The sequence below is a fragment of the Podarcis erhardii genome (assembly GCF_964252035.2).
Source record: "Podarcis erhardii genome assembly, chromosome: 10".
Classification (NCBI taxonomy): Eukaryota; Metazoa; Chordata; class Lepidosauria; order Squamata; family Lacertidae; genus Podarcis; species Podarcis erhardii.
In genome coordinates, this window is record NC_138500.1 from 26,629,483 (window position 1) to 26,646,022 (window position 16,540).

Consider the following 16,540-nt stretch of genomic DNA (forward strand, 5'->3'; position numbering starts at 1 on the left):
TCATTAAGGTTTATTAGATTTCTTACGTTCACTGTAAATGCCAAATGCAGGTTAGAACAATGTAAAAATACAATATTAAAGCCTATATTATCACACATATACAATATTAAACTTAAATCCTAATTGTGGCGTTTTGGGTGATGCTGCGATAATGCAGCTGTGAAAGTCCCCCCCTCAAAAAAGAAAAGAAAAAAGCCCCCTGCACTGCAATCAAACTTCAGTTGCGGTCTTGGGTATGTGGTGCCTATGGCAGTTTCTCGAGTTTGCGAATGTGCTCGTGGGCCATAAAAGGTTGGTGACCCCAGTTTTAGCAGCACAATGTAGGGCTAGCAATGCCTAAATCTTCTAAATCCCAATAATAGAGTTCTGACATCACACACAGTGGTCTAATGTGATTAATCACCCTGCCCTGTCTTTCCAGGATAATAAGGTTGCCTTGTTACATCTTGCATCTGACACAGTTTCCTTTGCTGTGATTCTGTCTCTGCCATATGACCCCACAGGCTTTGAGTGGAACTTTTTTGAGCATTACACAACTCAACATCAAATAATGGTTTTCCAGAGCCAAGACAACATGCCATCATTTCCCCACTAGCACATTTGTTTATTGAGGAAAGAAATGTGACATTAATGTGTTGCGGCACTTTTTCCTTACATAAAAAGATAAAAAGGCACTTAAAATGGAATTCCTTTCTACTATTTCTAATTCAGAATTAGCTTGCACCCCATGAACATATCCACACATATAGGATTTAGCTATTTTCTCAAGGCACTCCTTGAGCTGTAAGGTTGTCATAGGTATCGCAAAGCAGAATTATTTGCATCTTCACTATATTTCAGTCCCCAGGATGCTTTAGGAGTAAACATGAGTTAAATTTAAACGAAAAGAACCAAAGTTGGTACATAGCATATACCATTCTTCTTGTGGCTTCCAGCCTGTTTCAAAGAAAACCAGGTTTGACTAAGATGACCTGCATTAGCCCAGTTTTGACAGGATCCAGTTTCCACATGAAGGAAACTAAGTCAAAGCCTGGTGTGTGAAACATCCACCATGAATGGGGGATTCCCACTTGAGTTTTTCTTTAAAAACAAAAAGAAAAAAATCATAGACTTGGATTGCTAGAATAGGTTTCGTAGGAAAATAAACAAAATTAGACAGGTGCTCCGTCCAACCCCCACAAGAATGTAAGAAAAGCCCCATTGGATCAGGCCAATGGCCTGTCCAGCCAACAATCCTGTTCTCACAGTGGCCAACCAGGTTGAAATATACTCGGAGTCCTGTAGTGATTTCATGCTCTTCTTTGCAGCTTGTAAAACAGTGATTTAATTGCCCCCCCAAACCTCAGGCTTTTATATACATTATTTACACAATGAGTTCCATCTGACTGGCTGATTCTGCTTCCCTCCTGGAGCCTGATTGGTCTTTTCCTGCAGGCCAATCAGTTGTTGCATTCTGCAATCCTACCAGCCTAATAGGCTGATTAACTTCCTCCTGGAGCCTGATTGGTCTTCTCCTGCAAGCCAATCAGTTGTTGCATTCTAGGATCCTACTTGCCTATTGTTCTAGGATCCAAGCTTAGTACATAACACAGGTGCCCGCAGGAAGCCCGCAAGTGAGACATGAGCTCAATGGTACGCTGCCCACATGTGATTTCCAGCCACTGGTACTCAGAAGCACAGGGCCTCTGACAGTGGAGGCAGAACACAGTCCTTATGGGCAGTATACGTTGGTAACGTTGCAATCCATGGCTTTGTCTAATCCTCCATTAAAGTCCTCCAAGTTGGTGGCAGCCATTGCCTTCTGGGGGAGTGAGTTCCAAGCAGGACATGAGTGCATCAGCACTCTCAACCACTTGTGATTCCCAGCAACTGGCATTCAAAAGCTATTTATCTGTTTATTGATTAATATCCCACCTTCCTCCCCAAAGGAGGAAGAAGTGATAAACAATCTCTTTAAAACAATTTTCTTTAAACACAGAGCCTCCCAGAGCAGGGGGTGCCAATCTGAAAATATTGCTGGGGAGGTGGGCCCCACTCCACATATTCAATCAAAAGATGCTGTGCACACACACTATTTGAATGTCAGTTTCCATCAACTTAGCTGGGACCCCCTTAAATATTTTACACTGGGGGGATAATGATGAAGGGACCTTGGCCCCTAGGATTTGGCTCTTATGTCCCAGGGTGGCTTGCAAAGCATGTCCTATGGGGTGGGATGGGCAGCACTGTGGACTAGTTATGGGAGCAGTCATAGGTGCCACTCCCTGGGGCCCTGGGTGCCCGAGCACCCAGAAAATTCTCCATAAAGAGGCCAGGCACCCACGAATTTCGGTGCCAGGGCATGCATGTTGCGTGGCCCTCACAGCCCCAGGCACCCATGGTCGCAGGGCAAGCTGGGAGCAGTTCTGTGCCCACTTGGCTCGGTCTTTGGGACGCACAGACAGTCCTGCTGCCTCTTGGCAGCCTCTCCTTCCAGCAGTTCTTGGCGACCTGTTGGGTGGGGATGAGGCGGCGGTGGCCGGAGGCTCCTTTGCAGCGACAGGTAGCAAGAAGCACGTCCCGATTAACCTATTCTCCTCCTCCCCGTTCCTTTTCCGCGCGCACCAGGCGGCTCCTCTTGCCAGAAATCCCGTTCGCAGCCCCCCAGCCAGCGCATACAGTGAACGCACACATTATTCCCTATATGGAGCTGAATGCCTTGCTGCGACCCCGCCTCCAGCGAGGTTGAGTGGTGGTGCTTTTTTTTTTTTTTTGGGTAGCCGCTCCCCTTTTCCTGAGGGATGAGGTAATGCGGGGCTCCGATTGGTCCGGGGGGCGGCACCCCAAGAGCCCGAGAGGGGCGCGATCAAGGCTATAACTCCCCGCAGCGGCCGAGAGCGGAGAAGGCAGAGAGGCGCTCAGCGGGGTTCGAACTCGTGCAGGAGAGAATCGAATTTCTGTTGAGAAGGGGTGGAAGGAAACGCAGCAACAGAAAGTCCCGCAAGATCCAGCGTGCAGTCTCTTCTTCGCCGCCGCCGCCGCCGCCGAAAAGTAGAAGAGGGAGGCAGGGGGCTGCAGAAAACGCAACAGTTTTGCAGAGACCCTCCACCCTTTCCCGGTCCGTGTGAGAGAGTAACTGTTCGGGCAAGAGCATCAGCAGCATGTCCGGGTGCGTGCTGAGCCTTCTCATGCTGCTCTGCAGCTGGAGCCTGAGTGACTTGCTGGTGGAAGCTTGTACCTGCGTCCCAATTCATCCTCAGGATGCTTTCTGCAACTCTGACATTGGTAAGTGTACAGTTCCCTCTGCAGTCGTCCTGCCCCCCCCCCCCCCCCGCCGCTAACGGGCAGCATTATTGGCTCCTGGGGACTTCTTAAACTCCCTGGTGCCATAGATTTGAAGAACCGGTGGTTGCTTTTGGAAAACGCACGCAGGTGTGCCTGTGTGTTGATGCCCATCGTTTTAACTTTAAGCACTGCACAGTACTGAACCGGTGGGAGCCTCAAAGCAAAGCCATTTGACTGAGACGTGGTGTCGGAACTCTCAGTGACACAGACCTGCTTTGCAAGAGAGCTAGGCGGTTTTGCAAAATTCTAAGCCAAACCTCCCCGCTGCGTTTCCTTTTCTTCCTCCTCTCTTGTATGCTCTCTTTCTTATACATTGTACGAGTGGAGTTCACGGTTGCTTGCGGTGTTATGAAGTTTAGTGATATTCAGAAAGTTCTCTGATCCAGTGTGAGCTGATTATGTCAGGGCTCAGTTTCCGGAAGAATTAGGAAGGAAAGCAGCTTCAGAGTATACCAGAGGGAGCCTAGCACATTTGATAGATTTCAGCAGTTCCAGAGAAGGAGAATGAATAATGCACTTCCGGATGTGCCAATCCTTTGATGTTCTACCCAACCTGACTTCAATTAAACTATGAAATGCAGTTAAAAATAAAGGGGAGAACTGATCTAGATTTCAGTGATGTATGTTTACACTTCTCTCTGTGTTGGCATATTCTTGAAGAAATATTGTAGATAAGTATTTAAAAAACACACCTTAAGGTACAATGCTTCTCATAATCACAGAGTCTTTTAGGGCGGGAGGAAAAGTACAGCATGGATTTATAGGCTATAGTAACAGACTGTGAAACTGGCTTCTTTCCTACATAGACAAAAACAAAACTGAAGGTGTGTGTGCAGCCAAAATGTCCTTTATACTTGCTCAAGTAGCTGGGTTAGTGTCAAGCAAATACTAAAACAAGAACACGGGACAAATTCTCCTTCTCGAAGGGCCTGTGCCCAGCAACTTGAAAATAGTGTTATTCACAGCAATTAGTCACAACTGTATTTATGGGCTCCTCATTCTCATAATGTTGAGCGCTGTGTCAAGGAAAAGACATTGCAGGCTTTCTGTGCAGTGTGATTTGAACTGGGCAGGTTCATAAATTGTGTTGTGTTTTCAGGCAATCAAAACAAAAGAAGTGTGGTACTTGGCTTTCTGAAATCACTATGTGTATTCTGTATATATGCACAATTGTCACAAGGGAGAGAGGAACAAGTTAAAATGGCTCATTTGTAAATGCTTTGCGTAGTTTTCCTTCTGAAATATGTAGTTCATAAGCACCCTGACTTTTTACAGTCAACCAGTGGAGTAACAGTGCACTCCTCCTCCGTCTGATGTGGTGCTATTAACTGACCACATATAGCCACACTTGGTCTCTCATACTCTATTGCAACAGTTTTGAAACTTTTTCTTCTGGATACTCACAAGACAATTCTGTGCTTAGCATCCCCCTTAGCGGCTTGAAATGGATCTCAGTAGTCCCCTAGCTCCTTGTGCTGCACTGTTATCCCAGAACAATTACATGAGAGGCTCATCCCAAGACTTTTGTGATGCTCATGGTTGCAGTTTGACCCATAGTGATAGTGGCCAATGTGGTGCCCTCCAAATGTTATTTAACTATGACCCCAATCATTGACCATGTTGGCTGGGGCTGATGGGGCTCCGCGTTGGCTACTCCTGAAAATAGCTTGAAAATGGCATGTCTAGTATATATGCCCACGGTCATTATGTCCAGATAATAACAGGCAAAGGTTGTGATCTCTGAGTGACATTTACTGCCGAGTTGGGGATTATGTGGCCCTCCATATGTTGTTGGAATACAGCTCTCATTGGCCTCGGCCAACATGGTCAGTGATCAAGGATGATGAAGAGTATTGCAGTAATCTCACAACATCTGGAGGGCTGCGGGTTACACCCCCCTCCCACTTTACAGAAAGGCAAAAAGCTGTATGATAAAAGTGGTGCCCTCTCTAGATCCGTTCTGGTAGTGCGGATCCCTTTATACTGCAGATCCAGATAGCTGTAGGGTGAGTGGCTGTGCAAAGGCATCCATCCATGTGGTGGTTTGACAATATGTTTAATACTCCACATAAGTGCTGCCACTTCCTTTGGGGGGGTGAATTACTTGCATGGTATGCTAAACATGCTGGTGGAGCAACCAAGTGGTGAAAGCATTTACATGGACCTGAACAGGCATGGAGGTGATACTACCTCCACTTTAAGCTTTTCACACCTGAAGGTGAAATGATGCTCCTTCTGTGTACTGGAGCGTTCTCTCTCTCTCTCTCTCTCTCTCTCTCTCTCTCTCTCTCTCTCTCTCTTTCTCTCTCTTTCTCTCTCTCATGACACACACAAAGAGGGAGGCAGGAAAATGGCCTCTCTTCCAAACTATGCTGTAACTGCTTCATATTGTTTCCTAGTAAAGCTGGCCCTGAATGCTGAGATGGAAAAGGTTTTATAGATATGGATTGATATGGAAAACTCTGCTTTTTTCTCTCTGAATGTCATTCTAAGTAGTTAGCCTATAACTCCCACTGAAAGTTAAAAATAAAAAAAAATAAAACTAAAGAACGAGGGTTAGAGATTTTAGCCAAGTCCATTTATTCATGTCTAGTTTAGGTACTATGTTGGGAATGGAAAGCCAAGAAAAACTTTGCATGTTAAAAAAGTGCTGGGAGAGTTGCAATTTTACTTAAATAATTTTAGATTGGAAAATCCTGCAAATGGGCAGCTCAAAGTTCACTGGAAGATTTTTAATGCTGCTCCTTTCTTTGTGTTGTAGGAGTAGGCAGATCAATTTAGAGGCCACTGCCATTGAGGGTTTGCATTTTTCTGAAAATGGGAATACTTTCAAAGCTCATTTGTGTGCTCTTTCACGTGCTTCTAATGTACTGTGATGCATGAGATTGTATTGTTCTCTTAATCATAAATGCTGTGATTTCTCAGCGTACTATAAATACTGGTGTTTACGTGGGAGCAAAGAGGGTAGAATTGAGAAGGTGCATCTGGAAGTGTGAATAACAAGCGTGATTTTGGCTGAAGTGAAAAATAATAAGTACCGTATTTTTCGCTCTATAGCACGCACCCGACCATAACACGCACATAGTTTTTAGAGGAGGAAAATCCGTAGGCATGCCACCCATAGGCATTCCCTCCATAACACGCACAGACATTTCCCCTTACTTTTTTGGAGGAAAAAAGTGAGTGTTATGGTGCAAAAAATACGGTATGTTTTGGATTAGCTCTACTGCTGGGTTTGCTTTCACAGTAAAGGGGTTGGGACAAGACACAGGGAACAATCCAAACTCAAGTTCTGCCAGGATGAGCGAAGTGTGGAATAGATGGACCTCTGGCTGAGCTGGAAAACCACTCCAACTCATACTTTCTAGGCATGGGACAAGCAGAAGTGGGGACGAGCCCTGAATTTTTTATGGCATATCAATAGATATGTGTTTTAAACTCACTCTGTTAAATGAAGCATGAATCTGCTCCAGCCATAGTAACAAATTATTCTAGTGACTCAAAGATAACACAGTCTCTTAATTGTTGATGGTGTGAATAAGCTCCTAGTAGGCAGACTCTTTGTGCTAATTCAGTGTCAAATTCTGAATTATCTACATTTTATTTTTAAATCATAGCTTCAGAATTGGAGTTAGTTGCAAGCTGAACTGAAACTGGGGCAGAGTGTAACATTTACCACAAAGTGTAAACACTAGAGAACAGCATATAAAGTGGAAGATTAACAGGATTTCCAATACTAAGAGTCTATTTTTTGTTTTAAACATGTCTTATCCACAATGCTGAGAAGCACACTGTGGTCTGTGAAGGGCCAAGTCCTTCGGTCAACTACCAGCCCTGCCAGCATCTCTTTAGTAAACACTGCCATGCTCCTGAAGAGCCAAAAGAGGAAGAATTGGATCCAAACTTCTAGCTGACGAAGACATAAGTGTTTCCATGGAGACTTGTAGCAGTGTACCAGAGCAGGGTTTAGGCAGACTAAACTACATGCTGGTTGATAAAACAAATTGTGTATGTGTAATAGAGTGGGGAGAAGAAGGTTTTTTAGGCTTGGCAGCGACTCTGTACAGCTCTTCAGATTCCTGGCAAAAATGCATGTCTTAGGGAGGAGTCAGTGCTGCAAGAACAGGTGCTTCAGAAAAGGCTGCCAGGACAGATCTGTTCACATTGTCCCTGTGACTCTGCAAGTCAATGAAGTGGTTAGGAAGCATCCTGGAAAACGTTTTCTTTTTCTTTTAAAAAAGGAAATGCTAATGTGGTTTCAGAAGGAGCTGGATAATGCTTGCATCTTGTAAACACACACACACACACACACACACACACACTTGCTTGAATTCAGGTACTAGGGTGAGCTCATTCATTTCTTTGTACTGGTGTATGACAGCATAAGAGGGCAGTTGTGATGGCGGTTCAAGTGGTGAAAGGCAGTTCAAGTTCTATGGAGTCATAGTGACACCAGCATCAGAGGAAGGGAAAAGGTGATTTTGGATGCAAGACAAGGGAGGAACAGGAAGTATCCAGCCTAGCCAAGGTCGTCTCCTCCCTCAGAGCAAAATCTTGCCTCTCCTCTAACCATACTTAAATTAGGATGGCAACAGGACTGTCATAAATAAAAATATATCCATAGTTGGGACTCTCTATGGAGAGTCCATGTTGCCACAACGGAGTACCAGACTGGACAAGAGCTAGTTATGACAGTCTAAGGTTCACCATAGCCATCTTAAATTGTATCATAGATTTACTCTTGTTTGCTACCATATTTGGGCCAAACTGTCCTACAGGAAATTGCCAATTTAAGTTCAGACTGGGCTTTTTAATTGGATGCTTGCAGCTTATTTTGACTAACAAGTTATTATTGTTTGCTCCTAAATTATGTCCTAAATAGGGCAAAATAGAAACAGTGATTTACAGAGAACAATAAGAAGATCAGAAGGGACCATGCCTGGGAAATGAGGAAAGTTGTAGTTATGATACCACAGGTAATTTCCTATATGGAAGGACTTTCACTGAGGGAGCATTCAGAAATGGGACCCTTCATTACAGTCTAATACTGTATAGGCCAGAAAGCAATGTTTGCTCTTTATATGGTTTTACACTATGGTTTTATACCAGTCTTGTGTGCGTTTATTTGGAAGTAGGGATGGGTGAAACTGCCAATTTCAGTTTCTCTCAGATTCTTATTTTTCTAATCATAGGGTTGCCTTCGACTATGTTTGACTCAGAGTAGACCCATTGAAATTAATGGACCCAAGGTAGTGATAGCTTGAAAAAGAAGAGAGGACATGACATGAGAGTATTCTGTGAGCCTGACAAAATAGCTTTGCTGCTTTTGCCCCTCAAAGGACACACATTTTGATTCCCCTTTTTGTTATTGTATGTGGAATAATGGAGACAATTGCTTTGTCTCCCCTTACAAAGCTGTGATCATTCCAGCAGGCATGTTGTGCTTTTCGTTGCACTTTTTAAAACCTTTTTTTGCATGAGAAGCAAGAATTATTCAGATTGCTAAATGCAGCATATCTGTATGTTTGGAGAGACCCTCCCCACTCCCTTCTTTCTGATAAAATGCTACAAGTATCTCACTTCACTATTCCACCTGCTACCAACACCCCAATTACACTTAGATAGAAAAATGTCCTACGGCTACACCCTTTCCCCAGCCTTTTCTGACTAAAACTTAACCAGTTTTAATAAACGCATGAGCATATGTCTCATGTTATGCAAGGAATTATCTGATGTAATGGGTGGATACTATTGGTCCCTGTTCATCTCAAGAGTTTTGATGTCTAAAATCTTAACTCTTCTTCCTCTTGAAATAGACTTACCCCATCTGCATGAGTTTGCTGTTGTATAATGCAGACACCACACCCTTCTATATTGCCCTGCAACTCAGTTCAGCACCCCTGTTGACATTGTTTAGCAGGGAGCCCAAGTAATCCTAGTGGAGGCTCGTACTCAGTGGAGAACAGGATGCTGGATCAAATGGCCATTGGCCTGATCAAGTAGGTTCCTAATTTCTTAAGTTAACCTCCATCTGCCCTTAGCCAGCCCCACTTGCCTGCCAGGGAGTGGAACTACCTGTCAACCTCCTCCTCCTTACTCACAGAATTACTTCTGTGAGTTCTACAAACTCAGCAGGGAAAAGGGTGGGGACTGGACTAAAATTAGTTGCCTCTGCATTGCCATTGGCTCTAGCTCCACCTGCTGTTGGTATTCTTGCCTTCTGCCCCTCTATTCCTAATGGGCACCAACCATCACTAATGCACTTCCAATTATATGTACATACTTCTGTTAGTTTGGAGTTATTTGCTTCCTGAAAAAAAAGCTCTCAAATGATATTTCTGTTAAATCTTCAGGAGCTAATTAGTCAACCAACTTCCCAGGCAGAATTCTGGGTCACAATCAGCTGGTGTCTTTAGATGTGTTACAAGGTATTTATTTATTTTACAAATTGGCAAACTGCTTCCCAGCCTGAGGCTATCAAAGTGCTGTACAACAGGCTATTCCATTCAACAGCAAAGTATTCTGTGGAAGAGAAGGATACAACCTTCCCCAACCTGGTGCTCTCCAGATGTTTGGGACTACAACTCACATCAGCCCCAGCCAACATGGCAACGTTGTAGTAAAACATCTGGAAGATACCAGGTTATTGAAGGCTGGTTTAGCAGCCAAGAGAAGTGGTTGAGTGACAGCTACAGAGGCTGGCCTGGGGATTTGAGAATACTTGGTGCCTTGTGGAATTTGGCTTGTAATTTGTTACTAGTCCAAATGTTTTTCTTCCAAAAATGCGATAGAAGATTGTGTGTATTACAGTATTTCATAATGCAATTCTGAAGGGTTCTGTTAGTATCTAGTTACCACGGCACATGCTTACTCCAGATCTCCTGTGGGCAGTAAACTCCTCAAAACCTCAACATGTGCAGAAAGACAAATGTTCTAGTTTTGACTCAGGGTTCTTAGTTCCAACTGAGAAAGAGTTTTCTTCCATTTCCTTCTTCTGTGCTCTCCCTGACTGCTCCCTAGTTGGCACTGACTTCTGTCATACTAAATGAGACTAACTATGAAAGTGTGTGTGCAATGTATGTACAATAAATGTCTATTGATTTCATTAGCTAGTTTTATTTACCTCCATAGGGAACCTTCACTGTTTCCCCTACATGTGTGTGAGAGTAATCCTTACAATAGCCCAGTGAAGCAAGTCACTATTATCTCATTAATGCCACCTAGTGAATACATGACAGAGATGAGATTTGAACCAAAGATTTCCTGGTTCCCATCTCACTTTTGAGCTACACCAGCTTCTCATATCCTTTTTCCTTATTGCAAGAAACCAATTGCAACTGCCTTGTAGGATACATTTATTTGTGTGGAAAACCTGTTTTTGCCTAACTGGATTTTGTCCTTGAATTCTGATAATGCCTCTTGCCTGTCAGAATATAGCATAGATAGGTGTATGTGTAGAAAACTAGCCTATTATGCAAATATAAAATTAACACTTGTTGCTGCACCCATTTTTGCCTCTGTCCCCAACTCTGCCATGTGGCCCTCAGAAGGTTGCCCAGAGGGAAATGTGGCCCGTGGACTGATCAAGGTTTCCCAACCTTGCCTTTATGGAGTCCCTCCTTGCAACACATGGAGATTTTCCAAACTGACTGTGAATGTGGAGGCACTTGTTCCTTGAGAATAGGCAAAACTGGTTTGATCAGGCCTGCAGAAGCTATGGTCCCCCAGATGTTGCTGGAGCACAACTCCCATCATCAGTGGCAATCAGCCATGTTGGCTGGCACTGATGGGAGTTGGAGTTGCTCCAAAGTGATGTGAAGAATGGGCAACAGAAGTGGGATTAAAATAAAATATAGTATATGGAATCAACAGCAGATCTCTTAGAATATCTAGGAAATAGAAACATAGGTAAAGGTAAAGGGACCCCTGACCATTAGGTCTAGTCGTGACCGACTCTGGGGTTGCGGCGCTCATCTCGCTTTAATGGCCGAGGGAGCCGGCGTACAGCTTCCGGGTCATGTGGCCAGCATGACTAAGCCGCTTCTGGCGAACCAGAGCAGTGCACGGAAACGCCGTTTACCTTCCCGCCGGAGCAGTACCTATTTATCTACTTGCACTTTTGTGCTTTTGAACTGCTAGGTTGGCAGGAGCAGGGACCAAGCAACGGGAGCTCACCCCATCGCAGGGATTCAAACTGCCAACCTTCTGATTGGCAAATCCTAGGCTCTGTGGTTTAACCCACAGCGCCACCTGCGTCCCTAATAGGAACATAGAAAGCTGCAAAATACAGAATCAGGCCACTGGCACATTCAGGCAAACTACTGCCAACTAACAGCACCCCTGCCTCCATAGGCCTTCATGCAGAGGCTTTCCCAGCTACCTGGGAGCCTTTAATTGGAGACACCTGGACCTTCTACTTGCAAACATGTCTATTGCAATCTCCCATAAAGGTAAAAAACCCACCCCAACTTATTTTATGCAGATGTGTTTCCAAAAGCAAAACTGGATAAGCAAAGATGGCATTTTCAAGGCAGCATGTTCCATACTGAGCCTGCCCTAGCAAAGCTCTGATCACCTACTTCCTTAAGACATCTCTCTGTGGAAGGCTCGCCTTACATTCCCTTTTTAATGTGTTCATAATTGCTTTAATTAAAACAAACAGTTTGAAATAAGTCCGTTTTGCCCCAGTTGAACTAAGTCTGTTTGAAGTTGATTTTCCTGTCTGCACACGACTTCAAAAAGTTCAAGGACAAGAACCCAAAATATGACAGCATCTGTTTTATACCTGCTGATCCCCCAAACAACCCTAGCAACCAGTAACAGATCAAGGAGGGAAGTTTCTGCATACTGCCTCCAGTATCGCAGCATGAGAATTGCAGCATAGGAAGAACCCCTACTGGATCAGGCCCAAAGCCCATCCAGTCCAACATCCTGTTCTCGCAGTGGCCAATCAGATGCCTATAGGGAGTCTACGAACCTGCCACGAACACAGTAGTGCTCTCCTGCTTGGTTTTGTTCCCCAGCTACAGGTGTTCAGTGGAATGCTAAATAGCTTTTCTTCTTTTAATGCACACCACTTAGACATGCTAATGATTATGCAGTATATAAATGCCTTAACCAACCAACCAAATAAAATGATGCCTCTGATACTGGACTTAGTACATAGCCACCAGGAACAGTAACCATTAAGAGTCTTAACCTCCCATGAGGTCTTTCCAATAGGGGTCAGTAACTCTGGTGGTGTGCCCTGCCTCCCAGTTACCAATGCAGAATATGTACGGTGTGCGAAGGGAATGGTGGCTGTACCAATCTGTCATGCTGGCTGTCAACTTTGGGTGACCGGGGAAGCTTTGACCCTCCCATTACCCTCCATCATCTGTAAAACTAGTCAATGACTGAACATCATTTTACTCTTACTAGAGATCTGCAGGTAAAGAAGTGCTCAGTTAGTTCAAATCCATTTGTGTACTTTAGCATCCCACACAGATGTAGCATGGGATACACTACATCTTGGCACTCACTGCCCCTTTCAGATTGCCTGGTCACTAGTCTGGGATAATAAATAAAACCACAGATGGGAGAGTTCTATGTAATTCCTAGAGACCCCTCATGGCCTTATGCCCTTTGCTTCCCTACGATCCCCTAGCTTTCCCCTCATGCCTCTGTTTCTTCCTCTTTCCCTTAGACTTCTGCACTGCACTCCACTGGATACGCTGCCATTTTCTTCTACTATTGTACCTGGGAGTACATCGCACTGAACTGACTGGGGCTTACTTCCCAGTAGACATTGTAAAGCGTCACACAGTAACTCTCTTTTCTGTCATTTGCCCCTTGAGGCTACAAGGCTCAGTGCACGAAGTGACGCTTAGCTAAAAACAGCACAATATTTTTCACAATGCTGATGATTTTCTATACTCAGCAGTCCTGCTGCTGACTGGGTGAGATTCCAGGACATGCTTAGAAATGAGACAGAGGCCTCTTGAGTTCTGTAGCAGTAAAATTAATGTTGACCATGAATATTCCAAATTCCTGATGCTGTTTACACAAGCCCTTTCTAGAGAGAAACAGTACTCGGAGAGTGAGACACGTTAAATATATTGCACAGAGAAGGTTGTGATTTTTTTTAAAAAAAAGAACTTTGCAGAAGTCTGCATTAATAAATGACATGCAATTCCCCTTAATCTTGTTTGTTTCGCAACATACAAGGTGGGAGGTTTCAGTGCTAGCTTGAATGTTCCTCTGTCATTCCATGTGAGCATGATAATCATGCACATTCCCCTCTTAAATACATCACACCTGTAATACATATCCAATGCATGTATTATCTTATGAGGAATACCAAGCATAATCACTTAGGTAACCCTTGGTTCTGTGGAGGAGCGGTATATAAGTAACATGACATATCATAAAATTCACATTTAGTCCCACTAATTCAATTGCTCCCACCAATTAACCAAAACTTCAGATCAATCTACTGTAGGACTACAAGCTTGAATTTCTACTTTTAAACCTATTGTAGCAGCATCTGTCCCATGGTAGAACCGTAGCTATTTCTGGTAAATAACTTCAGGCTGCAATTTAGAGGAATGACCATTTGCTGGTCATATGGCTAGTCTTAATTCTAGCGACCTGTGTCATGAGGCTGTTAGTTTTCCTGCAGCTTATCTGCCTCATAAAACCACAAGATGCTGTTTGTTCCCCAAGGATATTCAATAAGCGCCAACATGGAACATGGATTAGCACCAAGGCCTGGTGGCCTGACAGCATTGTGTGTGCCTTTCTAACACTAGACCGGAGCTCTAGCCGGGGCTTCCTTTCATTCTCATGAACGCTAATCTCACTTAAGTAATCCTTTTAAGAAATGGAGCTGAAAGAAAAAACTCCTTAATGCCTGTTCCCCAGCAAGATGCAGAGGAAAAAAACACATTTGGCTGAAAGTGGTGCAGACCTAATTGTGGGGAAACTAGGCTGAAAAGAATTAGCATGTCATATTCCTGAAAAGGAAAGCAGCCAAGATGTTTTCAGCAACTGCAAAAGGCAAAAAATAAGAAGAATCTACCTACCCAAGGGGTATCTGTGTGCAGAGTTTCTAGATTTTCTGTCCAGTACAAGGAATGCTGTGAAAGAGTCACATTTGGGGGGTTATTTCTTCATTAAGACTTGAATCTCACTGACTGTGGGACAACCACATGTTAAATTTGCTACACAGCTATGTTTCAAGTGCATTTTAAAAACATAAATATGGGACGCAGGTGGCGCTGTGGGTTAAACCACAAAGCCTAGGGCTTGCCGATCAGAAGGTCGGTGGTTTGAATCCCCGTGACGGGGTGAGCTCCTGTTGTTCAGTCCCAGCTCCTGCCAACCTAGCAGTTCGAAAACACGTCAAAAGTGCAAGTAGATAAATAGGTACCACTCCGGTGGGAAGGTGAACGGCGTTTCCGTGCGCTGCTCTGGTTCGCCAGAAGCGGCTTAGTCATGCTGGCCACATGACCTAGAAGTTGTACGCCGGCTCCCTCGGCCAATAAAGCAAGATGAGTGCCGCAACCCCAGAGTCCGAGACTGGACCTAACAGTCAGGGGTCCCTTTACCTTAAAAACATAAATAGCCAGTGTCTCTCCCCGCCCCCAATCTTGTTTGGGACCCTAGCACAGTTCAGTGCAGGATGCATATGCAACATACCTGATAGATGGCTGTCCAATATCTGCTTAAATACCTCCACAAAGGGGAGTTTAGCCACAATGTCCTAAGGCAGTCAGTTTCACTGTCAAACCGTTCTTACCATTAGGATGTTTAACCAACCGTTTAGCTGAAATCTGCTTCCCTGCGGCTTTCATAAGTTGGTTCTAGTTCTGCCCTCTTGTCAGGGATCGTGCTGAGGAGGGCTGTACTGAGGAGGAATGGTGGGAGTCTCTCCCTCCCCCAATCAGAATCCTGAATTTTCTCAGGACAGTACAGTGGTACCTCTGGTTACGGATTTAATTCTATGCGCACCTCGAAAAATCCATAACTAGAGGCACCGTTTCTGCGCACATGCATAGTGTGATAGAGGACTTCTGTGCATGAGCACGGTTCACAGAGCGCTTCTGCGCATGCGTGAGCGGTGAAGCCCGGATGTATGCACTTCCGGGTTTGCCGTGGCCGTAACCTGGAGGTTACGCAACACGAGGTAGCACTGTACAGTGGAACCTCGGGTTGTGAACATGATCCATGCAGGAGGCACATTCGCAACCCGCAGCGCTGCACCTGCGCATGCGCAGGTTGCAAACCGGCGCTTCTGCACATGCGCAAAGCACGATATAGTGCTCCTGCGCATGTGTGAGTGCCGAAACCCAGAAGTAACCTGTTCTGGTACTTCCGGGTTCGGTGCGGTGCGCAACCCGAAAATGCGTAACCTGAAGCGTCTGTAACCTGAGGTACCACTGTATAGATTTGGAACAGTGGTTTGCAAAGGGACATAGTTCAGAAGACAGAAGTTGGGAAGAACTGGGTGGTGACCACCTAGGAGAAGAAGAACTGGGAGAGAGAGAGAGAGTTAACACTCTCTTTCACTGGAAAGCGTCCAGCCTCTCAGCCTAAGGTCAAGGAGAGCAGATAAGGTGGAAGCACAGAAAGCAAAGTGGTTGTGAGAGCAGGTTGCAAGACGCAGAAGTGACGTAGATGACAAAGGGGGGGGGAGTGGGTGGAATCCTTAATTGGGAGCACCTTCATTCCTAGAAATAGATTCTTTGTTCTCTCACTATGATCATTAAAATTTCTAACTGGTAAGAGACTCCTTTCACTTTGTCCTGCTTATCTACTGCTAAAGGGGGAGGGGGAGGAAGCCAATTTCCTGACACCCCTGGAACAAGAGAGATCAACCCTTCTCTAAGTTGATTCCTTCAGATATCTAACGATTGCTCTCATGTCTCTCCTTAATTTTCTTTTCTGTGATAAACACACCCCGCTCTTTCAGTTATTCCTCATGGGAATCATAACAGCAAAATGTTTAAGGCTAAACTATTCCCAGGAACACCAGTGCCTTGTAAGATGGCTGAGTAAGAGAACAATCCCCTTCCAAACAAGTTTTTTCCATGCTCAAGGAATCTCAGATAAAGTGGTCTTGGTAACAGCACTCTTAGGGATTCTGCTGGTCTTTCTGGTATCTCCAAACAAAAGTGTACAGGAGTATCAGTGCACAAAACAAGAAAATCTCATGTATTCAAAGATGGGCCTAAAC

General features: G+C 44.6%; 2 protein-coding genes across 4 annotated transcripts in view; one reads left to right on the top strand and one right to left on the bottom strand.

Annotated features, from left to right (window-relative positions):
* SYN3 (synapsin III) overlaps positions 1 to 16,540 on the bottom strand; it is a 181,413-nt gene that overhangs the window by 76,325 nt on the left and 88,548 nt on the right. The gene's annotated exons all lie outside the window — the stretch shown is intronic.
* TIMP3 (TIMP metallopeptidase inhibitor 3) overlaps positions 2,790 to 16,540 on the top strand; it is a 42,844-nt gene continuing 29,093 nt past the window's right edge. The window contains exon 1 of the mRNA XM_081879543.1: positions 2,790 to 3,264. Coding sequence (XP_081735669.1) covers positions 3,141 to 3,264 — 124 coding nt within the window. The 5' untranslated portion in view covers positions 2,790 to 3,140. The remainder of the gene's footprint in view (positions 3,265 to 16,540) is intronic.